The following is a 25581-nucleotide window of genomic DNA, read 5'->3' as shown; positions in this document are numbered from 1 at the left end:
GACCAAAGGGCAGGGGCGGGTGATGGCAAAAGAGCTGAGGGTCCCCTGGGGTGGGGGTGGGTCGGCTGGCCTCGAGGCCATCCTGCTCCTGTGGGGACTGGGTGGGACTGAATCCAGCAGGATTTCAAGGGAGGGCACACCCACCTGGGCTCCTTGATCTGTCCTGAGATGGGAGAGATGCCCCCAAGCCAAAGGCAGAGCCCCAGGGAAGGGGTGGTTCCCATGCCCCACCTCTGTATGATCTGAGAGCTGAGAACTATTTTATTTACAACACTGGAAATAGCACACTGGCTGTGTCCTAAACGAAGGACTGGAAGTTGCCCCACAGGGCAGCAGTGGCCACCGAGACCCTCAGTGTGGGGGCACCCTGATCTCTGGGGCTTCCAGCCACAGATTTTCCAGCCACAGTGCGTCACCTCCGTCAGAAGAGGCCTCTGCTCAGGGGCTGCAGCCTGGTCCCCATGTGTTTGTTCAGCTCCTGGAGAACCTGCTTCTCCTTCTGGTACATCTGAAAGAAAGGGGTGGAAACCAGCTCTGGACTGGCCCAGAGGCCTGGCCTCCCCTGGCCCTGGGGCTCTCTCCCTGAGGCCCATGGCTTCCCACACAGCCCGAGGCGGGCAGCCCCAGGACAGAGGAGCTCCTGGTGTGAGCCTTGGAGCCAGCAGGGGCAGGGGGTGGGGGGCCGGGGCTGAGCTGGTGGTCTTGGGTATGAAGAGGAGGGGAGGGCCTATCTTGGGGTTAGAAGGGGTCAGACTGGGTGACTTGCTTCAAAGCCTGGGAGTGGGTGTATGAGGACAGCCCCTCCTGCGGGGAAGGGTGGGCTGGTGGGAAACCGCCCTGGAGCGTCCCTGAGATGCTGCTGGAGCAGAGGGTAGCGGAGCTGAGGAGGGGGATGAGTGGGCTAGAGCAGGGTTAGGGGTGGGGGACAGAGCCAGGGTGTGGCCAGCGTGGACGCAGGAGCCTCGGAAGGCTGGGGAAGCCAACTGTACCAGGACCATTTTGTTAATTTTCAAAAAACGTTTTTCTATGCAGTTCAGAGAGCCTGTTTGATTATGTACATAATTTGAGTTAATAAAACGCAATTATGGTTCTATACCAACACAGACCTTTATAAATTGAGTAAATACTGGTAGTCTTTGAGGAAACAAACCACCACGTGATAGGTCTGGATCAGACACTCTAATGTCCTAAATCCTGTTTCCTACTGACAAATATCATCACAGTAACTCAATGAAGAGTTTAACTTTAAGTCATTTTGGGATTTCATGAAATTCACAGCAGCATCTCTCCTCGGACTTTTCAATAGTGAATGAATAAAGGAGTTACGAGCACTTAGGGAGCCCAGTATTTAAAACAAACACCGTCTCTTTTATAAAGTGGGCCCTATCAATTCCTCATTTGGCTGCATTTCTCCATTTGGTTTTCACACTGGACAGCAGGGGGCAGGTCGCACAGCCTGGTTTCTGGAGCCTGGGCTGCAATGCGTGCCCGTGTGTGCGGCAGACAGGGCAGGGCTCCTACCTTCTGCCATTCGGCCTCCGTGCTGTGTGTGAAGCCCAGCAGGTGACAGAGCCCGTGGGTGGCAGTCACCTGTCAGAACAATTAAGAATTTGCCTCAGAGGGTGGTCAGGATCAAGCCATGAGCTGGGGTGGTGGTAGTAGCGGCGGTAGTGGAGGAGGAGAAGGAGGAAAAAGTCAGCGAGGGCAAGTGGATGCCCAGTGGGAGGTGAGGAAGCCTCCTCTGGGCCCAGGCAGGGCTGCGGGCAGGTGGTGAGGTCACAGGGGTGGGTCTGGTTAGCAGGAGTAGGTCAGGCCCCTGTAGTGGGGTGTGAAGATCAGGATCTCCTCTGGGGTAGGGGAAGCTGTGGAGACATGGAAAACCAGGGCAGGGAAAGGGGAGGTACCCAGCGTTGCCATGTAGGCGGGTGCCAGCTGGCAGGAGAGTGGGTTGGCCTGGCCCAGTGCCAGGGAACTGAGGATCCTAGGAGTGCAGGCTGGCTCTCCACTGTGGGTAAGAGACTTCTCAGAAGGTGTTGGGGAGTGGACAGTGTCCACAGGTGACCCTAGCCCAGAGCCCCCAGGGGCACACAGACGCTAGTCACGGAGATCCTAGAGTTGAGACCGGTGCTAAGCAGTGCTGTCTACGCTGCGGTTCTTAACCACTTGCAGGGAGAAAGCACACCCTCCTCAGCAACCCTGACGCCTGAGCACAGGGAGTCTCGCTGGGAAGTTCCACTTCAAGTCTCGGAAGCACTAGGATTCCCCAATACTTTAGGGTGCGGACAAAGGGAGACACCTCCATTGAATCCATGGGGACACTGAAACACGACTGAGTCGGACACTGCTTTTCAGAACACTTCTGCCATCCTGCCATCCTTCATGGCATCAGGGGAGGAGACAGATCTCAAGGTGCTGGAGGCCGGAATCCCACCTGCTTCTAGCAGTTCAGTAAGAAGCTCCTTCAGCCTGTCTGAGCTGGCTAAATGGCAGCCAGCTCATCTCCAGAGGCAAAGCTAATAATCAGGCCACTCCCGGGGCTCCCTCCTCCCAGCATGCTTCCTGTCCCCTCCCCTCACCCAACACTGCCTCGGGGGCACAGACCCATACCCCAGGCTCTCCTCTCTGAGGTGTGGTGAGAGGGCACGGCCCCTGCCTGCGGGTTTCCGCCAGGAACCCTTGTCCTACACAAAGATTATGGTGTGGATGTCCATGTCACCTCCACAACCTCCTCTCATGGCCTGGATGAAGGACATGGGCCTCTGCTTTGCCCATAAGGATTTGTCATTTCAGCATCCCACTTACAGTCAGGATGTCATAGTAATCTTCATTTTCCTTGCACTGCTGGAAGATAAACTCCACGCCCAGGAAAATGTCTCCTAAATTATAGTCATCTGGAAAGTCGGGCTGGGGGATTTCACCTGCTTTCAGATTCTGAAAATGAGGAAACACACACTTGCAGAACATGACCTCAGAACACTAACTCGCCACAGGCCCACAGGTTTCTACCCTGAAAGACCCTGTGTTGCTACTTTCAAGGCAGACGAATCAGGACTGTGGCAGGGACACTACACACTGACTTAAGATGTTCCCACACTGTCAAAATAATTATTTCCATTTCTTTCATCCTTCCTAATGCACAACCACTCAGCTCCAAAACATCTATGGAGCTAAATCACCTCATTGATACAAGTTTACATTTCTGTTCTTCCCAGTTTTGATACTGATCACATGTTCCCACATAAAGACCAGTCCATTCAGCTGAGGGCTGTTCACACTAAGTCAGTCAAATATTTTTATTTCTTTTTATGGAAAATAAATGGACACTTTAATGTATTTTTATATTACACATTGAACATTTAATTCGCTTTCCTTTTTCAATTTATTTCCTTAGGTGTGATGCTAGTGGATTAAACAGTTATCAAGACTTACTTCAGGTAAACTGCCAGACTGCTTTCCAAAAGGGCTGCCCCAATTTATGTGGCCACTAACAATGCAGGAAGTCTGGAATGAATCATTCACATAACATAGGTAATAACCTGATGCCTGTGTTAGTTGCTCAGTCGTGTCCAGCTCTTTTTGACCTCATGGACTGTAGCCTGCCAGGCTCCTCTGTCCATGGGATTCTCCAGGCAAGAATACTAGAGGGTTGCTGTACCTTCCCTCCTCCAGGGGATCTTCCCGACCCAGGGATGGAACCCTGGTCTCCTGCATAGCAGGCAGGATTTTTTTTTACCGTTTGAGCCACAGGGAAATCCTCATAACCTGATAGACAGCACATATTTGTTTAAAATATTTGCCCAAGTCTGTCCTTTTATTTTCAGAGTTATTTAAAATTTTCAACCCGTACATATCCATTACTGAATCACACTTAAAACTGCAGAAGCGCTTTCTCTTTAATTCACTGTTACGAGGAGGGCGGGGATCACCCTCCCTCCTTCAGCAATAAGCTCTGATCAGTAGCGACGGTCACATCTTACTCTCTACTTCCGTGTGTATTTGAAATTTTCGGAGCAACACTGACAATCCTGTCCGTGGTGTAATTAACGGAATTCACAGCGGAAGGTAGGCCGGACGAGAACAGGAGGGCAGCCTTTACCTCGTGAAACGGGAAGGACAGCACGTCGGTCGGGGTGTCTTGCTCTCGGTAGATCCTGTTCATCTGCTGAATCTTCCGGTTGTCGACGCAGACAACCCCCAGGTCGAAGGCCCGCACGCCCAGGACCCCGCGCACCGCCTGCAGCCTCTGGCGCAGTAGCGCGCGCCGCAGGGGCACCGCCCGCTGCAGATTGCGCAGCGCCAGGCTCATCTCGACTTCGGGCCGATGAATCGTAAAGCCCGCGGAAGTTCTGTAGCAACGCACGCGCACGCACGGTGACGTCACCCCGTTCGGTGGAATTCGTTGAAAACTGTCATGGAACGTGCGCTTTACCGAGAGGAAGACGCGGCACTGGCGGGCTGGACAGACGGTGGAGTGCGACGCTCCGGACGGCCGGTGACACACACTAGAAAACGGGCGAGAGGGGAGGGCCCAGCGGTGTAAGGGTGCACGGCAGGCCCAGCGCGCGCCGCCCCATTTTTGGGAAGAGGCGCTTACTGAGCAGAAGCGGGCGGACGGGGGTGTGGACGCCGCGCCCCGGAAGCCGCTCCGCCGCCGCCCGGCCGGAGAGCGGAACCCGCGCGCGGCCGGGCCCGGGCGGTGCTGGGCGGCGCGGGACCGACCGGAAGTGGGTCCGCGGTGTTTTGTGTTCGCGGGCCTCGGGCAGCACTGGCCTAGGCGGCTACGGGCCCTGCGTGCCTCTCTAGCCCGAAGGACAGTGGGCGGCCGTGTCCCTGAGCTAGACGGTGAGCATGGCGCGAGGCCGTGGAGGGCGGAGGCCGCCCTCTTCGCCGCCGCCGCGGCCGTGTTGCTAATCGAGCGGGGCTGGGGGAACACGGAGGGCGCCCGGCCAGGGGCGCGGGGATGGGACATGGCGGGTCCTGGGGCGCAGGGAGGGGGAGGCACACGGCCGGCAGGACTCGGGGGCTGGGTGCGCGGCGGGCGCCGAGCCCACCCATTGGTCCGCCCGAGATTTGGGTTGCGCTGCACCCGCGATCTGGCGGGGCTGCCTGTCTTTCAAGAGCACTGTGTACTTCGAGCTAGATCCTGGGGGTAGTCGCCACTGTGTTAAAACGCAAATTATTTCCTTGTTTGGAAAAAGTATTTGGTGCCCTGGTTACTGGGAGAAAAAATTAGATGGGAGGAAACATTGAAAACACTTAACTTTTTAGCAGTGTTACATTGTAATTCTCTGGCTGTGGAGATTGAAAGACGTCAGAAACTCCTGTCTTGGAAAGTGCAACTGGCATATACTTTCTTATTGCTATTTTAGGTTTTCCATAAATTTACCAATTCAGTAAGATGTTTTAATTTTTTTTTTTTAAGTCTTAAAGGATCATGCTTTAAACCCCCATAAGTGAAGTAAAGTCGCTCAGTCGTGTCCAACTCCATGGACTGTAGTCTACCAGGCTCCTTCCATGGGATTTTCCAGGCAAGAGTACTGGAGTGGGTTGCCATTTCCTTCTCCAGAGGATCTCCCTCACCCAGGGGTCGAACCCTGGTCTCCCACGTTGTAGGCAGACGCTTAACTGTCTGAGCCAAACCCCCATAACAAAGTAATTTATTTGTACCATCTTCTACTCTGCACTCCCTCCAATAAGGCAGGGTACCACCATTTGTCTCTCAGAAAATAAGAATTAGTCCTTTGCTTTGCCTGGCATGTGATTAAAAATTCTGATTTGGTGCCTTCCAGCACCACATAGTTGTGATTGTCTGAATTTTTGTTTTTCAGCTTATTGTGGAGATAGGGGGGAGCTCCCTAGTTGAACAGACCATTTGAGGAAGAGGACTACTTTTCTACACGTAGTATTTATTGCCTTCTAGTAACTGGCTCAGAAGATGAATCCAACTAATCCTTTCGGTGGGCAGCAGACTGGTGTTTTTCCAACATCTTCCAGTAGTTCCATAGGAACATTTCAAGCTAAGCCACAATTTCGGTTTGGTGAACCCTCTCTTTTTGGACAAAGCAATACGTTATCTGGGAAAAGCTCAGGATTTTCACAGGTGTCCAGTTTTCCATCATCTTCTGGACAAAGTCATTCTTCAGTGCAAGCATTAGGATTCTCTCAAACCACGAATGTTGGGCTCTTTTCTGGACTTGAACACAGTCCAGCCTTTGTGGCTGCCTCTGGGCCTTCGAGTTCACGTGTGCCTGGAAATCCTGGATTCAGTTTTAAGTCCCCCAACCTTGGAGCATTCCCAAGTACTTCTACTTTTGCCCCAGAAACTGGAGAAAAAGCAAGCTCTCTCTTTGGGAAAACAGAATTTGGCTTTAAACCTCTGGAAAATTCAGTGTTCAGACCAATATTGGGGGCTGAATCTGAGCCAGAGAAAACTAAGAGCCAAGTTACTTCTGGATTTTTTACATTTTCCAACCCAATCAGTAGTGGACCTGGGGGACTGGCCCCATTTCCTTTTTCTCAGGTGACAAGTAGTTCAGCCACCAATTCAAATTTTACCTTTTCAAAACCAGGCAACAATAATTCATCATCTGCCTTTACCCCTGCTTTGCCAAATCAGAATGTGGAGGAAGAGAAGAGAGGCCCCAAATCACTGTTTGGAACTTCCAGTAGTACCTTCACCGCCTTCCCCATGTCTTCAGGATCCTTGGGTGAACCCTTCCCAGTTGGCAAAACAGGTGTCAGACAAGGATACGAAGAAGCTGTTTCCCCAATGGAGCCACTTCCCAGCCTCATGAAAGGACTGAAAAGAAAGGAGGACCAGGATCGGTCCCCAAGGAGGCACGGTCACGATGCAGCTGAAGACTTGGACCCTCTGTCAAGGGGTGATCATCCTCCAGATAAACGACCTGTTCGGTTGAATCGACCCCGAGGAGGCACTTTGTTTGGGCGGACAATACAGGATGTCTTCAAAAGCAATAAAGAAGTGGGTCGTCTGGGCAGCAAGGAATCTAAAAAGGAAACTGGCTGTGTCGAGTCTGGGGAAAATGACCACTTGGTCATCCCAGGAGGCAGTCAGTCTGTCCCGGTGCCTTCCCGGCTTCCAGGTGTGAATAAAGAGGAAGAAACTGAAAGCAGAGATAAAAAAGAAGGTACGTTCTAGAAAGTACAAAATACAGTCTATCCTGCTGGCAGGTTCTTGGTAAATTTCCCCGAGTGTTAGCTTAAATCTCCTAGTTAACCCCCTGCAAACATTAGGGATCCTAATATATAGGATCCTGGAGCAGGTCTCAACAGCCATAAAAATTTTCTTTGCTCTTTGCTAGTTGATGCCCTAGTAATTGGAAAACTTTGCATCTGATACATTTTTCTGACTGTTCACTGATCCCCTAGATTCTCTAAGAGGAACTCCTGGCCGTCAGAGTAAGAGGAGTGAGAGCACAGACAGTCTTGGGGGCTTGTCTCCTGCTGAAGTCACAGCGATCCAGTGCAAGAACATCCCTGACTATCTCAATAACAGAACCACACTGGAGAACCACTTTGGCAAAATTGCTAAAGTGCAGCGCATATATACCAGGCGCAGCAAAAAGCTTGCAGTGGTGTATTTTTTTGATCATGTGAGTACTCCAACAATGTAGTTCATGTGCGTGAGAAAAAAAAATAGGCTTTAAAGTGGCAAAGGTAGAGTGAACTTTGTCACTTTAAAACTTATTTTTAAAAATCTATCAGTTACTTGTTAGAATTTAGAAAAGTACTCTAATGTCTTAATTTGGAGAAACTGGAATAGCACTATTTTTATCATAAATTAGATTTATTTGTGAAAAACTTGCGGTTCCAACTGAATGCAGTGTTCTAGAAATTTTAGGTGAGTGATTCCCACGAAGTCAGATTTTTCTGAAACACATGGGAATGTCTTATAACCACACAGCATTTTTTCAAAGTTGAGTTTTCTTATTTTGTTTTTGACTTTATTTTATTTGCTGATAGTACATGATCTGGAGAAGGCGATGGCACCCCACTCCAGTACTCTTGCCTGGAAAATCCCATGGACGGAGGAGCCTGGTGGGCTGCAGTCCATGGAGTCGCAAAGAGTCGGACACGACTGAGCGACTTCACTTTCACTTTTCACTTTTATGCATTGGAGAAGGAAATGACAGCCCACTCCAGTGTTCTTGCCTGGAGAATCCCAGGGACGGGGAGCCTGGTGGGCTGCCAGGGGGTCTATGGGGTCACACAGAGTCGGACACGACTGAAGCGACTTAGCAGCAGCAGTACGTGATCACCATAAACATTCAGAACAGTACAGGAAAGGTAGAATTCTTGTAATCCCATCTTCCAGAGAGCACCGCCGTTAATTGTGCCTATGCCTCGACTTTAATATGTGTTTAGGTACATACACGCATAACGTATTGGTTGTAGGGTATATGCTTACATGAGCTGCTCACAGTATGTAGCTTTATATCTTTTGTTATTTTCTTCTGAATATTCTTGGGAAAATTATATTCTATAGATATTTAGAAAGCATGTTTTCATTCTTTTTTAAATGATGAAGGTGTTACCTGTCAACATAGGGGAAAAACCCAGAAAGTCCTATGGCATGGGACACAAAATCAGCCCTAGTTCTATCCTCTAAGATACCACCCATGAATATTTTGGATAACGTCTTTGTAAATATATAGTCACATTGTTTTTACAGAAATGACATTGCACTACATACCCTGTTTGGTAACCTCTTATGTGGTCATTTTTAGTAGCTTCTGAAATCAGCGAACAGTCTAGATTAGAATGAGGTCGTTAAGAGCTACATGACGTTCTATCCTATTTACCTACTTGGCCAACTTTCTGTTTGTGGACATTTCTGTGCATTTATTTTTGATTATATCCTTTGTTTAAGTTCCTGAGAGTAGAAGTTCTGTGCCCAGATATGCACAGTTTTAGGGCTTTTGCTGTTTATTCCTTTCTACTGATTTTTTTTTTTCAATTCAGCAGCATTAAATGTTCTCACAAATGTTGTACAACCATCACATTATCTAGTTCCAGAACTTTATAATCCTCCCAAACAGAAGCTCTGTAACCACTAAGCAATAACTCCTCATTCCTTCCTTCCTCCAGCCCTTGGTGACCTCACATCTACTTTCTAACTCTATGAATTCATCTGTCCTAGGTATTTCATATGAGTGGAATCGTACGGTATTTATCCTCTTGTGTCTGGCTTATTGCATAATGTCTTCAGGGTTCATTCGTGTGGTTGTATTTCTTTCCTTTATTCCAGGTATGGTTGTCCCACCTTTCGTTTATCTGTCCCCCTGTCCACGGACCATTTGGGTCTTGTGAATAACGCTGCCGTGAAGCCAGCGCAGGTCTCTATTCAGGACCCTGCCTTCACTCCTGTTGGGTGTGTACTTGGGAGTGGAATTGCCAGGTCATACAGCAGCCCTCATTTTTTTAAGATTATTTCTGTCTGTTGCAATGTCTTTTTTTTTCTAGCTGAACCTTAAAAAATATTTGTATAGAAAATATATAAATTGTCATTGTAAGCAGTTCATTGATCTATAGAAAGTTGAGGTCCACTCATCACCCCTTTCTCTCCAATTAGAGCCAGCACAATTATCTAGTGTGGTGTGTGTTTTCCTAGACATTTGCATAGGTATATTTATAGGTGTGCTAACATACAGTTGGTTTTGTGTATGTATGTTTTATGACAAATTGTACCCCGTGTGTGTCAGTCTACAGGTTTCCTTTGTGTTTCAGTGTTACTTGGCCATCTTTCCATTGTTCTTCAGAAAATCATATGGTGACAATTATCAAACGCCAGTAGGGCCAAGTTTATGGATTCTGTCACAGTAGAGTCATTAATTTCGATAAGGAGAAGCACAGATACATGCTATAAGACAGGTAAGGGAGATGAAGACCGTGGCTGCCATGGCCGGAGGCAGGCGCTGTGGTCAAAATGCATAGCTGTAGAGGTGTAACTCTGTTGAACAAAATTCCACTAATGCACGTGCAGGCTTGATCTCGTTTCCTTGGTCTCCTGATGCCATCATTCTTTGTGTTGTGGACTGTTTTCCAGGCATCTGCAGCCCTGGCCAGGAAGAAAGGGAAAGATTTGCATAAAGATATGACCATCTTCTGGCACAAGAAAAAATTAAGTGAGTTTTCAGTTGTTCTCTGCACAGTCTCTCCTGCTTTGTGCAAGGCCTTGGAGTGCTGAGTGTGAGCCTGATCCCCAGTGTGGGGTGAAGTGGGGGTGGGGCTGTCTTACTTTCTTGGGCTCCTTCCTAACAACATACTGCCACAATTATAACTTTCCCAAGAGGAAGCCCCCAAGTTGAGTGACTTGTGGTGTAATTAACTCTGTCCCGACTTTTGCGTCCTCAGGTCCCAACAAGAAGCCCTTCTCCCTCAAGGAGAATCAGCCAGGTGATGGGGAAGCTGGCCCGGGCACCGAGGACCCGCCCTTTCAGCACTCCCCGCTCGGCAAGCCTGGGGTGAGGACTGCGACTGGTGGCCTCCTGAGTAAAAGGTGTGGCTGGTCCTTCCAAATGCCACTGTTCTAATAGGGCAAGTGGGTTCTTGGGGTTCTCCTGTCACTGACCTCGAGGGACTTCGTAGCTGTCGTGAGATAGCGTGGAAGGGAAGCGGGTGATCGATGACACCTGGATGGGGGCTGAGGGATGCGGAGAGGACCTGGGGGGCGGGGGCGGGGGCTGCCCTGGGCCCCCCTCTCCCTCAGCCTTGTGGCCCATGCAGTTGCTGTCATGCCATCTGTGTGATGTATATGTGTACAGACAATCGCTTTTCTCCTTAAGATGTATAATTGGCTGCACACCATGTTCCTAATCGCCACTTGCAGCCATGGCTGTAACTGCACAGCCCCGTGCAGAGTCTCAGGCCCGATCTAGCACAGTGTGCACTTCAGAGACCTCCGCGTCTCTGTGTGGAACCTGCGTTCCCAAAGGCTCCTCCCTCCTTCCCCTTGGCTTGGAGACTCCTGTGTGGCCTCCGCCTCCCGTTTCACAGCAGGCCAGCTTCTGTTTAATCCTGCTTCCCGTATTTTGGCCAGTGGATAGTTTTCCTCACATTTTGCAGTTAACAGTGTAACTGTTGCTGATTTGCTTTTGTTTTTTCCTCTTTTTACATCCTCTTTGAGATTCAAATTCCCAGAATGTTGAAAACCAGCTAGAAAATGAGGAAGCTCACAGAATGCCCTGTTCTTTTCAGTACGTCCTTCTACTGAAGGGAAGCTGTGTTTGAAAACACGCAGGCCTGGTATTTCCTCACGGTGTTGGAGTGCTTTTATCTCACTCTTAGTTTCATGTCTCTGAGATAGAAATCTACAAGTAATTCATTTCAGGGTTTCCCTGATAGCTCAGTCAGTAAAGAATCCCACCTGCAATGCAGGAGACCCCAGTTTGATTCCTGATCAGGAAGATGTGCGGGAGAAGGGATAGGCTACCCATTCCAGTATTCTTGGGCTTTCCTTGTGGCTCAGCTGGTAAAGAATCCGCGTGTGATGAGGAAGACCTGGGTTCGATCCCTGGGTTAGGAAGATGCCCTGAAGAAGGGAAAGGCTACCCACTCCAGCATGCTGGCCTAGAGAATTCCATGGATTGTATAGTGGTTTAAAGAGGAGAACCTGTGAGTGATGTGAGCCTTCATGCTCATCACTGGTGGTATTGCGGCCGCCTCCCCTCTGTGCCAGCTGCTGTCCAACTTTGGAGGAGCTGGGTGTCCAGGACAATAAAAGAAGTGTTTGGATGTGGAAAAAATCCAGACACCTGATGGATACACAGCTCTTAGCATGTGGTCTTTCTTCTAGTTCTCCTGTGAAGAAGCCAAGTCTTCTGAAGGCCCATCAGTTTGAGGAAGACCCTTTTGATGAGAGCTCCGAGGGCTCTGAGGGTCTCGGGCCGTGTGTGTCATCCCTCAGTCCCCTGATAGGTACCGTGGCTGAGACATCTGAGGAGAAGTACCGCCTGCTTGACCAGAGGGACAGGGTCATGCGGCAAGGTAAGGGGCTGGGCTCGGCAGAGGCGGTCTTCTCGGGAGCCGTGAGGGAAGGGGTGACGCTGGTCTGGGGGGCTCCACTGCCGCTGGGCCGTGGGGCCTGCGCTCTGTGCCCGTGATCCCTGTTGCTTTCTGGTCTGCTGAGGCTGTGAGTGCAGACATGGACTCGGTGCGGTGTGTTTGTAATCTTATTTTTGGAAGAAAGCCAACACCATTGATACATGCAGGATTAAATAAAGGGCAATTTTTTAGACCTTGAGAAAGCACACATTAAAGATCAAAACTTTCCATTTAACAGAAATCACCACAAATAAAACTACAAAAGATGTCACAGGGGAAAAGTCTGTAACTCACGACAGACAAGGGGCGGATTCCCAGGTACAGAAAGTCCTGTAGAGCCAATAAGAAAAAGAACAACTCCAGTAGAAAAATGAGTACGGTCTGAGAGGTTCGGAAAAGGAAGTGTCAAGAGTTGACACTTGGGAATTCCCTGGTGGTCCAGTGATTAGGATTCAGCTTTGGCTTTGGATTATATCCCTGGTCAAGGAACTAAGATCCTGCAAGCCGCGCAGCATGGCCAAAAAGGAAAAAAAAAGTTACCTCTTAAACATGTGGATGGAAAGTGGAAAGATCCAGCTGCTGCCTGCCCGTCACGTGGCAGCGAGAGATGGAGAGGTCTCATACCGCCCCATCCCTGGGCAGGCTGCTCAGAGGAGCGAGTCGGCAGTGTCTCTAGGCCCAGGGGGACAGTGCTCTTGACCCGGCATTCCACACCCAGGAGTGTGACTTACAGACTGCCCGACACGTGTGTCATGTTTACAAGGTTTTTTGTGATAACAAAGATTGGAAAGTGACTGTCCACACGGTGGGATTCTAAACAGCCTGAAAGGAGACTGGGGTTTCTTAATGGAAAAATGATCAATGTTTATTGTGAAGCGGAAGAAGCAAGGTGTGGGAAGTACAGAAAGGGGAGTGTGTGTGTCCATATACGTGTGAGTGTACTTGGCCTGTGTGTTAAAAGTCATGGAGGTGAGGCAGGATCACTCACATAGCTAGCTGGTCACGAAGCAGGGAGCACGGTCGTGGGGTCCCGTCTGGGATGTTGTACCTTTGGAATGTTAAACCATGTGAATGGATTTAAAGCCTATTCAAAAATCAGATCTCCTGTTAACACTAAAAGCTATGTACAGTGACCAGAAATAAAACAGCACACGTGCTCTTCTTTGCAGAGTTTTTTTCAGAATTAAATTTTACCTCCAGGATTTTGTAGAAGCTGGAGAAGGCAATGGCACCCCACTCCTGATCTCTTGCCTGGAAAATCCCATGGACGGAGGAGCCTGGAAGGCTGCAGTCCATGGGGTCGCTGAGGGTTGGACACGACTTTATGACTTCCCTTTCACTTTTCACTTTCATGCATTGGAGAAGGCAATGGCAACCCACTCCAGTGTTCTTGCCTGGAGAATCCCAGGGGCGGGGGAGCCTGGTGGGCTGCTGTCTATGGGGTCGCACAGAGTCGGACACGACTGAAGTGATTTAGGAGCAGCAGCAGTACAGGAATAAACACGTGTTTTCCTTAACACAGTAATAAAAGCTGCTACCATAGGTTATGTCATTGACATGTGATTTTTGTATTCCTAAAAGAATCATTAATAGATATTGGAATTTTTAAAAGTAAAATAAGATGTGAATGTTTTGAATTGTGAGGTTGTTGCATTTCACTTCATTTAATAGATACTTTGGTAACTGTGTAGTTCTGTGGGTAAGAATCATCTATTCAGGTCAGGATCCTGCTGACTTCCATTAATGTGATTCCTGTTAAAAACATGATGAAATACTGAGAGTTCTGGAATACTGGCATATTTTGAATATTTCTTTTAAGAGGTCGATCCTTCGACCAAACATTGCAGCATGATTGTGTATCATTCAGGTCGTTGTAGGAGCCATAAAGGCCCGCGTGTGGGCCCCTCCCCGCCACCACCTGCTATGCCCTGAAGATCTGTGACTGTTGGACACCCACCCGCAGAGAGGAGAAGGCCTGGAGGGTCTTCATGGGTCTTGATGGCTTGTCACTTGGTGTGATAGGCAGTGCTTTCCTTTTTCTGAGGCCCAGTAGTGTTTTTTAGATTTTTTTCCTTTGTAAAAGAAAGGAAAATAATTTTTATTTTTATTTCTCCTTTTGTCATTGTGAAAATGCACTTCTCTGGCTTCCCAGTAACTGTGGTACATTTTTACTTTTTACCTGATTCTGTTTAGCTCGGGTGAAAAGGACCGACCTGGACAAAGCAAGAACTTTTGTTGGGACGTGCCTGGATATGTGTCCTGAGAAGGAACGGTACATGCGGGAGACCCGGAGCCAGCTGAGTGTGTTTGAAGTGGTCCCAGGCACTGACCAGGTAGAGCCTCGCATCCCATGGGGTTGCTCTCCAGGCTGCTGTCCGTGTTTAATCACTGGGGCAGAGGGGGGTGTGCTGGGGAGGGAAGGCTGGTTTCATGATTTCTATACTATTTGATTTGGGGGTTGCTTTGCTATTAACAATCATGTTTATTCCATTATTTGTATCATGAGGTATGTATGAAGCAGTCTTACGTAAGGTGACTGGACCACGTGGTTCCCTAAGTTATGGAAATACATACAAATCTGTGTTTCACAAATTAAACAAACTTTCCCTTTCTTTTTGCTTTTCACAGTTTTATTCCTTTTTTATGTTTATGTTTTGGGTGTTGGAGGTTATGCTCTAGGTATTTTATATGAATCTTTTTCACTTAAAATTATGTCATGAGCATTTTCTTTTGTATAGTAAACTCTAAGCATTTAAAACTTTACATATAGGCACACCACTTGATTATGTAACTCTTTCAGAACTCCCTTTCTGCAATCATAGACTGTTTCTGATTTTCCACTGTTACCAACTCTGTTGGCATGCTGTGTCAATGGTTCTAAGGTTTTCAGCTTCCTTCCCTCTGATAGATTCCAGGAATGAAGGGCTGTGCCAGAGGTGTGACTTTTCCTAAGGTTCCTGAACATGAGTAGATGCATGTCCCAAGTTGTTTCCCCAGAAGTCTGCACCATCTTACATTCATTTTCTCTCCGTTAATTTTCCTTCGGGTTTCTCCTTTACTGGCTGGGGGTTTTACGGCTGCCTTCACCTGTCAGCAAGGTGGCAGTTGTCAAGGCAGGTGCCCAGGGCGGGGACTTGTGGCTTTTCTGCTCCACCGTCAGCTGCAGGTCTCCAGCCTCTTCTTGCAGCTCTGGGCTCTGGAGGGCCTTCCCCAGACCCTGCTGCTACTCTTCCTGCCTCCTCACTGCCAGCTCCGTTTCTGGTCCGTATAGACAATCTGGTATATGAGCATGGCTGAGGCCTTTTAAAATCTCTATCAAGTCCTTCATCTGTCACACCCCAGCAGGTGCGTCTTCACTTAAATTTCTCTGCATTTTGATGTGGTAGCCTGTTCACTCCTTGTCGTGTTTGCCAAAAACAAGTTGCTTTATTTTGCCTTTTAATTTTAATTGTTACCTTCAAATAGAAATTTTGTGTTCTAAAATTGTATTCTGAAGTATTGACCTTACTTGTGTGTGTGTGTGTGTGTGTGTGTGGTCTTCCCCACTTTTGGGGTACAGCAGCGGGGAGGCTGGCCTGGCACCTGCCCCCCAGCTGCTCCTCCCTACTCCCCACTCTCAGGTGGACCACTCGGCCGCTGTGAAGGAGTACAGCCGCTCCTCAGCCGACCAGGAGGAGCCCCTGCCACACGAGCTGCGTCCCTCGGGGGTGCTCAGCAGGACCATGGACTATCTGGTGACCCAGATCATGGACCAGACGGAGGGCGGCCTGCGGGACTGGTACGACTTCCTGTGGAACCGCACGCGGGGCATACGGAAGGTATCAGCCACTTCCGACAAGGAAGCTAGAAAAACTAGAAAGCACACGTGAAGTCGAGTGAAAATGAGAGTTCTTGTCATTTTACTCAGTTACATTTCATCTGTAACAAAAAAAAATACACTGTCCTTTAAAATCATTACGAAGTCCTGTTAAAATGTGCTTCGTGCTTGTTTCAAATTGAAGTCTGAGAAATTCAGATAATCATGATTTTTCTAGTAGTTGATTCTTACGTTTGGATGTGTTGAGACCTGTGTGTACGTAAGATGCGTGCATACACGGGTGTGTGACGCGGGTGTAATTATTCCACCTCACTTGTGTCCAGGACATCACGCAGCAGCACTTGTGTGACCCGCTGACGGTGTCTCTGATTGAGAAGTGCACCCGGTTTCACATCCACTGTGCTCACTTCATGTGTGAAGAGCCCATGTCCTCATTTGATGCCAAGATCAACAATGAGAACATGACCAAGTGCCTCCAGAGTCTGAAGGAGATGTACCAGGACCTGAGGAACAAGGGCGTGTTCTGTGCCAGTGAGGCGGAGTTCCAAGGCTACAACGTCCTGCTCAATCTCAACAAGGGGGACATCCTAAGGTGAGCTTTCCAACTCGGAAGTCAGCCTAAGCCGTAGGGAAAGGCAGGCTGTAACCAGGAAGAGAGCTTTCAGGATTGGTGGCGGCGGTACTGAGGATGCTCTAGTGTCGGTGTTAGTGAGAAAGCTGGGCTCAGCGTGCGGCCCCTGGAGCTGAGCTACCGAGGGAGAGGCTGGGGCTGCCCACGAGCACCTGAGCATCCTGAGTGGGCCCCAGATACTTCCTGAGGACCAGTTCTCGTCAGCTGGAGAGGATGCACTCAGCGAGTGGGTCCCTTATCAGAGTAGTACACACGTGCACTCAAACCTCTTCAAAGATCTTAGCTGCAGGAGAGGGAAAAATGGTGTGAAACAGAAGTGCTAAGGGTGGGATATCAAGAAAGAATTTTAAACCTTGCACACCTGTAGACATGAAATGATACATCTGTAGACATTTCTGTGAAGAATACCAGAGTCCCCAGGCCCTCCATTCCTGTCGTTGGTAAACTGGATTTCCTTAAGTTGGAACTTGTTTTCAGCCTAGTGTTTTCCCTGAGAACCTGGTTACAGAATATCTTAAGTGTGTGATTGATTTTAAGTTTTAAAATTAAGCCTTAGGGATAAACTAGTCAGGGAAAATGGTTGTGTAGTCTTTTCATATATGATAAGCAGTTGTTTCCTGTCTTGAATAATTCAGTCTAATCAGTATTTTTCCCCCTGCACTTGCTGCACAGCTTATAGAATTGTAGTTCCTTGAACAGAGATTGAATCCAGGTCCTCAACAGTGAAATCGTAGAGTCCTAACCATTGGACTGCCAGGAAATTCCCCAAATCAGTTTATTTCTAAACAAAACAAAGTTAAACTTTGTTTCTTAAGCGTTGTCATCAAACACTGGTAGCTGGCAGTCAGTTGGCATTAAAATAACTCTTTGATTTGATAATCAGTTCTTAGGTTATTGCTCAAGTCTGTTTATTCATCATCTTTTGAAAGAATACCTTTGTCGCCAATCCAGCCCGAGTCAGGGTGGCCTTGACGCAGGTGAGCCGTGCACACACGGGCACTGTGATCACCAAGGCCTTCTACTTCAGTATAGTGGAGACCTTATTTTATTGTCAGCTCTGTTTTTGTGGAAATTTTGTCTCATGGAAGATCACGTTCTAACCACTTCTATCTCCTCTGATTAACAGAGAAGTGCAGCAGTTCCACCCTGCCGTTAGAAACTCCCCTGAGGTGAAATTTGCTGTTCAGGCCTTTGCTGCGTTGAACAGTAATAACTTTGTGCGATTTTTTAAACTGGTCCAATCAGCCTCTTATCTGAATGCTTGTCTTCTGCATTGTTACTTTAATCAGGTGAGTACTGTCACTGTCCTGGAAGGAAAAGGCCATGCACTGGGAAACACTCTTCTGGTTCAGATGAGGGAGGTCTCTTCAGAACGCTCTCGCTTGAGTTCAGCACTAGCATTTTCCGTGGGAACAAAGAAGCCGGAAAGCAAACTGCATGCACAGACCTCTAAGCTAGAGCTTAACAAGTGTTGTCTGTCTTCAGTTTTGGAGTGAGCCTGATGATGCTAAATTCATTTCAGTAAATATCTGAAGTGCCTGCTCTTTGTTGCACTGGGGTTACAAAGACTGGGCAAGACCAGTCTCTTACCTTCGGCTTTGTGTGGAGTGTCATCCTGATCTCAGACTCCCACAGTCAGGTCTAACGCCCCTGAAGCACCTGGGGAAGATAAGAAAGCAGTGGCCCTGCCACCTCACAGCAGTCCCTGCACCCCCAGGGTCCTCGCCAGGAGCCCCCTGTGCTGGTGGGGTAGGGAGGAGGCTGCACCAGGCTTCTTGGGAACCTGCCTGGCCCGTTTTGTGACTCCAGCTCATTTTTCTTCTTTGGTCACAAGTCCTCCTATAAACAGTGACTAAACCCACCATCACATCCCAGGCAAAGAATCTGCAAGCTTGCTCATTGTCAGATCTGACAGTTTCCAAGAGAGCAGAAATTCTGGAACAAATGAAAGGATTTCTAACAAAGTGCACTTGGGAAAGTCCGTGCAGTTGATAAATACAACTGATAGTATTTTTACAATGACTATTTAATGTTACGAGAATGTTGACCATTTGCATCCATTTTAGTAATTTTAAACTAAGAAATCTAAGCGTTTTTTCCTTAGAAAAACAAAGTGTTTCACCAGCAGCAGCCACAGGGTCCTGTCTTCCCCACCTACAGCGGTGCCTTCCTGCCCTGCAGCCACAGCACGCTCCTGCCTCAGGGCCTTGGCGGCTGCTGTCCTCACTGAACCACTCAGAGCTCCCCTCCTCCAGATCCTTCTCGGCAGGGCCCGCCCTCGCCGCCCCGCCCGCCCTCGTTCCCTGTGCGCCTCCTCTGCTGTCCTTCCTGTCCCGCTTTCACTGTTGAATGCACTCTGCATTTTGTACACACATATTGTTCAGTGTCGGTCTGTCCTGCCACGTCAGCTCTGTGAGGACAGGGGTCTTGTCTGTTCATTGCTGGACCCTGGCTTGGACAATGCCAGCCTTGAAGTAACACTGTCAACCGGGGTTGGGTTGGTTAAAGGACACGGAAGAGGAGGGGGAGGGTTACCAGAGCCCTGGGACCAAGCTGACCTGGCAGTCTCTTCGTATTTCCCTCTGCGTTTGTAAAGTGCTCAGTGTGACGCTGTGAAACGACTTTTACTCAGTTTTATGTCACACACTTTCCTTGGCATTCCACCATCTCCGTGGTGAGTTTTACTAGCTACACGGCTTTCTGTTGAGTGGAGGATGCACCTGCTGGTGGGTGGTTTGTTTTTTAGTTTTTCTAATAAATAAAGTCTTCACGGCCCAACCAGTTCTATGTGTGAAGCTGTTTGCTTTGCATCATCTCTGGGCATCTTCCGATGAGCAGACAGCCTACTGAGCACTAAGCTGAGTCTAGGGTACTTTCCAGAGGAACTGAGAGTCCCTTGGACTGCAAGGAGATCCAACCAGTCCATCCTAAAGGAGACCAGTCCTGAATATTCATTGGAAGGACTGATGCTGAAGCTGAAACGCCAGTACTTTGGCCACCTGATGTGAAGAGCTGACTCATTTGAAAAGACCCTGATGCTGGGAAAGATTGGGGGCAGGAGGAGAAGGGGGCGACAGAGGATGAGATGGTTGGATGGCATCACTGACTCAATGGACATGAGTTTGGGTGAACTCTGGGAGCTGGTGATGGACAGGGAGGCCTGGCTTGCTGCGGTTCATGGGGTCCTAAAGAGTCGGACACGACTGAGCGACTGAACTGACCTGAACTGAGTGCTCTGTGACCCTGGGCTCCTGACCTGCTGTGACTCAGTGACTTGGCTTCTCGTTTCAGATCCGCAAGGACGCGCTCCGAGCGCTCAATGTGGCGTATACGGCAAGCACACAGCGCTCCACCATCTTCCCCCTGGATGGTGTGGTGCGCATGCTGCTGTTCAGAGACGGCGAGGAGGCCACAGACTTCCTCAACTGCCACGGCCTCACAGTCTCCGACGGGTAAGCACCGAGGCAGAGGCGTGGGGCTGCTCTCCTTTTTTCCCTTTTAGTACTGGGAAGGCCTGGAAGTGCCTGTGCCTCACCAGGCCATAGAGAAGGCACAGTCCATGGGCTGCCTCCCTGGGGTGCAGGCACTAGGGCAAGGCCTGGAACAGCTGGCAGGGTAAGGTTCAGACCCACCTCTTCCTGACTTTTCACAAGTAACTTAAGAACCTGATGGTCGAGGTTGAGGTTGGGGCCTTCTTGTTCTGTCCCTGAAGATGGCCTCTCCGACTGGCCGGGGTGTCTCCTCTGCTGCAGTCAGAGATTTGAGAACGCGGTGGAACTTGAGGACCCTCTTCTAGAACATGGCTCACAGCCTGTTGTGTCTGGATCTGGGATTTCCTTGACCCCATCTCCTCTGACTTCTCATCACAGGCCACATCTGCTGCCTTGCAGACCTGCCCTTAGGGGATGAGCTGGGCGCTTGTAGTCAGGTGTCACTCTACCTGGGGATCCAGGTGACTCCCGCATCACATGGAGATGCTGGCGGTGGTGGGTGCTGTGAGCTGGACTTCTGCCACCTCCCCCATTTCCATGAGACTGGCAGGCAGTATGGAGACTGCAGGGGTCTGCAGAGGTGAGGGCGGCCTCTTGCCTGTGTGATGCCTCTCCATGGGTTCTTTGTGGTCTGATAGCTGTGTCGAGCTGAACCGATCCTCGTTCCTGGAACCCGAGGGCTTGTCCAAGGCCAGGAAGTCGGTGTTCATCACCAGGAAGCTAACGGTGTCGGTTGGGGAGGTTGTGAATGGAGGGCCGTTGCCCCCCATACCCCGTCACACCCCCGTGTGCAGCTTCAATGCCCAGAACAAGTACATCGGGGATAGCCTGGCTGCAGAGCCGCCTTCGGGCGTGCAGAGACCTGGCTTGGACGTGGCAGGTGAGTGAAGCCATGGTCTCGGGAGGGCACCTCACCCTGGGGCCGGGCAGACACCAGCGTGGTGCTGCCTGAACAGCTTCCTGGCCCCACAGGCGCTGGGTTCCTGCTGGTAAAGTACTCCTGGCACCCGATCATGGTTCAGGAGGCACCCCATGGTGGTCTGCTCAGGAGGGTGGCCTGGTCCTATCCCTGATGCCCACCTTCACCGGTTCCTCCAGGTGTGGGGAGAGGAGAGGAGTGTGGTGCAGAGGCGGCCGAGCCCCTGCCGGCTCTCCTCCTGCAGCCTCTGCCTGTGTCGGCTTCTCCACCACATCGCTCGGTGCTGCCCCCGAGCGTGGCGCCCAGCCTCTTGCAGCCCCCGGTGCAGCCCCCCATGCAGTCGGAGCTCCTCCCACCGAAGCCTGTGCCTGTTTACTCAGATGCGGTAAGGCATGCTCCCACTGTTGCGGGCAAACATCCAGCTGTGTGTGATGTCCAGTCTGACCGTGTCTGTGTTCCTGGGGTCAGTGTGCCCCTGATGGATGGCCCCAGGTCTAAGTACTCCACACAGGTTATGAGATTTTATCTTGCCACCACGTTGCTTGGGGGCCACTGGGCACTGGGCACCACCCTCCCTGGGGAACAAGGAGGCCTGAGGGGTAGCGAGGAAGGACCACAGCAGCTGAAGCTGTGTCGGCACAGGGGGCAGCACTGGGGCCGTCTGAACGGCTGTCGACCAGCAGGAAGCAGGCTTGTCCTCTCATGTCCAGAAGGCTCCTGTTTATCAGCAGGAAACCTCACCAGGTGCACAGGACCAGGCCTTGTGTGAGGGTCATTTAGACACCTTCAAAGAGCTTCCAGTGATGAGGTCTTGCAGGAATTTCGGACCCAGGTGGGACGTCCTGTGATGTCTCTGTGGCTTATGGAACATCTCCAGTACCTTCGGCTGTAGAGCACTCCTGACCCTTCTGCCCTCCCCTTAGGACCTGGCCCAAGTGGTGGATGAGCTCATCCAGGAGGTTCTTCAGAGTGACTTTGAGGAAGTTGGTGCCGCGGGGGCAGCCTTTGCAACCACAGCCCTGGGGTAAGTGCGGTGCGTCTCCTGTTCTGAGGCTGTCTGCACTGGGGGCCGCCTGCTGTCCCTCCAGACGCTTCCTCTCAACAAGTGAGCACAGCCACCCCTTTGTGCAGGCTCAAGCGTTGGTCCTGCTCCCTAGGTGGGTGTGCCCCTCACGTTCCTGACTGGTGTGTGTGGTTTGCAGGTGGTTTCTCTGTGTGTGTGAGTTTTGAGCAGCATTAGGTTTATTAAAGTTGTAAATTAGAAACCTGTTTTTTAAGTTTTAAGCTTGATTAAAAATCTAATGGTAAAAAATCTAGTAGTAAGTAGTTCATTCTCTGTTAAAAAATAAAAACACTTGATTTTAGATTAAGTCTCAGTTTATAAGTTTAGCAGATTAAATTCCCTTAAACATTTGTTACCATTTGTATTATATACCACGATAAAATTTCCTTAGACATTTCAGACTACATTTACAAATTTTATAAATCTGATTTTGTGTAATACTTTAAGAATCTAGTCTTGATAAATTTAATAATCAAAATTTTTCTAAACTCCTAAGCAGCTTTTGTAGTTAATAGTTAATTAAAATCTGATTAATTAGTAAGTTAGGCTGTCTTAAAGATTTCAAACTTCTTTTAAAAATTCTAGTACGTATAAAGCAACATACTGATAAGAAAGAATATTATTTCATCTGTATAAATGTAGGTTTCATAAAAGGATTTGTTCATTTTTTTAATATACCAGAATTAGATACATACTTTCTATTTGACGGAGTTAAAAATAAATATGATTTCCATGGGCTTAATTTTTTATTGTGGTAAATATACATAACAATTTACCATTTTAATCATTTTTGCATTCCCACCAGTAGTGCACGAGGGTTCTAGTTTCTCTGCATCCTTTCAAGCCATGCTATCCTTTTGTTTTTTTTAAGTAATAACCATTGTAATGTGTGAAGTAGTGACTCGTGGTTTTGATTTAGATTTCTCTAATGACTAATCATATTGAGCATCTTTTCATGTAATTATTGGCCATTTGTGTGTCTTCTTTGTAGAAATGTGTACTTAAGTCTTTTGCTCATTTTTGAATTGTTGTTGAGTTGTAGGAATTCTTTCATATTCTGGATATTAATCATTATTTCGTATTTGATTTGCAAATATTTTCCCCCAGTCTATGGATTGCCTTTTCACTCTTTTGCGTGTGCACCCTCTGATGTGCAGAAATTGTTTAATTTCTATGTAGTTCAGTTTATTTTTTCCTTTCGTTGCCTGTGCTTTTGTTATCATATTCAAGAAATCACTGTCAAGTCCTGTGTGGTGACGATTTTGCCCTATGTTTTCTTCTAAGAGTTTTATAATTTTAGCTCTTAAGTTTGTTTTTGATCCATTTTATTTTTATATATTGTGTAAGATAAGGATCCAACATTGTTCTTTTGTATGTGGGTATCCAGTTTTCCTAACACTACTGTTGAAAAGAATGTACTTTCCTCTTTGAATGGTCTTGCTATCCCTGTTGAAAATCAGTTGACCATATATGTGAGGATTTCTTTCTGGGCTCTATATTCCATTGGTCTGAATGTCTGCTTTTATGATACCATACTGCTTTTATTTGATTACTATAACTTTGTTGTAAGTTGTTATAAGTTTTGAAATCACAAAGTGTGAGTCCTTCAGCTTTGTTTCTCTTTTTCAAGACTGTTTCCCTATTTGCAGACCCTTTAAATTTCATAAGAATTTTAGGATGGGTTTTTCTATTTCTGCATAAAGTTATATTGGGATTTTGTTGGTGATTGCAGTGAATCTATAGATTGCTTTGGGTGGTATTAACATCTTAACATGGAGAAGGCGATGGCACCCCACTCCAGTACTCTTGCCTGGAAAATCCCATGGGTGGAGGAGCCTGGTAGGCTGCAGTCCATGGGGTCACTAAGAGTCGGACACGACTGAGCGACTTCACTTTGACTTTTCACTTTCATGCATTGGAGAAGGAAATGACAACCCACTCCAGTGCTCTTGCCTGGAAAATCCCAGGGACTGGGGAGCCTGGTGGGCTGCCGTCTATGGGGTTGCACAGAGTCGGACACGACTGAAGTGCCTTAGCAGCAGCGGCAACGTCTTAACAATATTAAGTCTTCCAGTCTGTGAACATGGATGTTTTTCCATTTGTTTATGTCTTCCTTAGAATAAGGCTAAAAAAATTGCTCAGGGGACTTCCACAGTGGTCCAGTGGTTAAGACTCTGTACTTCCACTGCAGGGGGTATGGGTTTGATCCCTGGTCAGGGAACTAAGCTCCTACATGCCATACGGCATGGCCAAAAAATAAATTTAAAAATTAAAAAAAACTATCACTCAAATTTCTTTTTGTTTTAATATCATTTTTATAGTCTAAAATAAATATAAAATAAACAGCAAGTAGTAAGTCATTAGCAAAAAACATAAAGCAAGAAATGCACAATAAAATGATTTATAACAACTACATTTAAGAATATTCCAATATCGAACTGCAAATTTCAATAATGCAAAACTGCAGTTACTTTTGCATCAGCTTAATGGAAACCAAGTAGATACTTTTTTCCTTGCCAGTGTTAGAAGTCTAGTAATATGGTTTGTGTGGCTTGTATTATTTATTTAGAACAGTCTCCACTTTGCTCTGTCTAGTGTTTCCAATGCTGCTATGGAGGAGCTGTTAACAGCGACAACCACAGGCATTCTGAGGCACATTGCAACTGAAGAAGTCACCCAGGAAAGGGAGCGGAAGGAGGAAGAGAGGCGGCGGGCAGAAGAGGAGAGGTGAGTTTCATCCCTGCTGTGCATGGGGCAGCGTGGCTGCAGGAGAGAGCCTTCCGCAGCCTCGGATTCTCTTGCTTTTGCCCGCTGCACTAGTTGGACTCACAGCTCACCCCGCACCTTCGTACACTGTGGCCCAGGGCGTGGGTGATGGTCAGGGGAATGGGAGTAGGGGTGGCTGTGTGACCTTCTACTGAGACCAGAGGGGTCAGGTCTGCCGACTCAGCATAACTCAAATCCCCTCTTGCAAGGTCACAGAGTGTGGCAACTCTTATTTCTTGTGCTCTTTCACTTTTTCCTTTAGGTTGAAACAAGAGAGAGAATCGGTGTTAATTCAGCTGAGCCAGGACCTGGCCGCAGAGCTGACAGAAGTTGTGGTGACAGAATGTGTGAGAGAAACCTGCTCCCAGGAGTTGAAGTAAGTGACACTCTGGTGTCCTGCAGTGTAAGGCGCGTGATTGGCAGGAGGGGGTTAGCTCAGGCTGGCTGGCTTTCATCTGCACGTGGAGTGTATCTGCTGGTTGACTAGACACTCACAGGCCCTCCCGGTGTGTGTGTCTGTTACTGCCAGGGAGGCCCTCACTACTCTCATCTTCCTGTAGACCCTGCCCTGGGCTTGGGGATGTGATGTGTCTGTTAGTGAAAGAATTTGCTGATAGTCTTCTCTACACTGTTCATTTTTCTTAAGTAGAAGATCCTTTCCCTTGTTTCACATGTCAAAAGATTCCTTTGCGTTATCTCACTTAAGAACTTCAATGCCAAGCTTCAGGAAAGAGGTTTGATTGTGCTGGGAAATCTGTCCTTGTGTTTCATTTCCGCTGGGACAGGCCTGCAGCCTCTGGTGCAGATGGAGACACAGCTAGGAGGCAGAGC

General features: G+C 48.4%; 2 protein-coding genes across 4 annotated transcripts in view; one reads left to right on the top strand and one right to left on the bottom strand.

The window, feature by feature from the left end:
• Positions 1–243: 243 nt before the first annotated feature.
• Positions 244–4306, bottom strand: YBEY (ybeY metalloendoribonuclease). Of its 2 annotated transcripts, XM_061424169.1 has the most exons (4): positions 4097–4306; positions 2803–2931; positions 1522–1590; positions 244–508 (listed from the first exon to the last, which is right to left on the bottom strand). In XM_061424169.1, exons 1-4 carry the CDS (start codon positions 4304–4306, stop codon positions 422–424), a joined length of 495 nt encoding a protein of 164 aa, XP_061280153.1. In that variant the 3' UTR covers positions 244–421. The 2 variants fall into 2 exon arrangements, with proteins under 2 accessions (XP_061280153.1, XP_061280163.1); XM_061424179.1 differs by lacking the exon at positions 1522–1590.
• Positions 4307–4401: 95 nt separating this feature from the next.
• Positions 4402–25581, top strand: part of MCM3AP (minichromosome maintenance complex component 3 associated protein) — a 42140-nt gene continuing 20960 nt past the window's right edge. Inside the window, exons 1-16 of one of the 2 annotated variants that reach the window (XM_061424099.1) lie at positions 4402–4492; positions 5829–7148; positions 7390–7613; positions 10067–10145; positions 10375–10519; positions 11816–12006; positions 14257–14396; positions 15684–15881; positions 16204–16472; positions 17638–17800; positions 19803–19963; positions 20641–20882; positions 21101–21306; positions 21845–21945; positions 24580–24711; positions 25013–25126. In XM_061424099.1, coding sequence (XP_061280083.1) covers positions 5936–7148; positions 7390–7613; positions 10067–10145; positions 10375–10519; positions 11816–12006; positions 14257–14396; positions 15684–15881; positions 16204–16472; positions 17638–17800; positions 19803–19963; positions 20641–20882; positions 21101–21306; positions 21845–21945; positions 24580–24711; positions 25013–25126 — 3578 coding nt within the window. In that variant the 5' untranslated portion in view covers positions 4402–4492; positions 5829–5935. Of the gene's footprint in view, positions 4493–4735; positions 4843–5828; positions 7149–7389; positions 7614–10066; positions 10146–10374; positions 10520–11815; positions 12007–14256; positions 14397–15683; positions 15882–16203; positions 16473–17637; positions 17801–19802; positions 19964–20640; positions 20883–21100; positions 21307–21844; positions 21946–24579; positions 24712–25012; positions 25127–25581 lie in introns of those variants that run through there. The other variant, XM_061424088.1, reaches the window with a different exon arrangement.

This window comes from Bos javanicus, chromosome 1 (genome assembly GCF_032452875.1).
Source record: "Bos javanicus breed banteng chromosome 1, ARS-OSU_banteng_1.0, whole genome shotgun sequence".
In the NCBI taxonomy this organism is placed as follows: Eukaryota; Metazoa; Chordata; class Mammalia; order Artiodactyla; family Bovidae; genus Bos; species Bos javanicus.
The sequence above is the reverse complement of the archived record's forward strand: the minus strand, read 5'-3'. Positions and strand labels throughout refer to the sequence as shown.

Coding starts and splice junctions, on each gene's coding strand:
- YBEY (XM_061424169.1), bottom strand. CDS start 4,306: ATGAGCCTGGCGCTGCGCAATCTGCAGCGGGCGGTGCCCCTGCGGCGC. Junction 2,932..4,096: donor TGTCCTTCCCGTTTCACGAG/GTAAAGGCTGCC, acceptor CCTCATTTTCAG/AATCTGAAAGCAGGTGAAAT. Junction 509..1,521: donor CGGAGGCCGAATGGCAGAAG/GTAGGAGCCCTG, acceptor CCTTTCTTTCAG/ATGTACCAGAAGGAGAAGCA.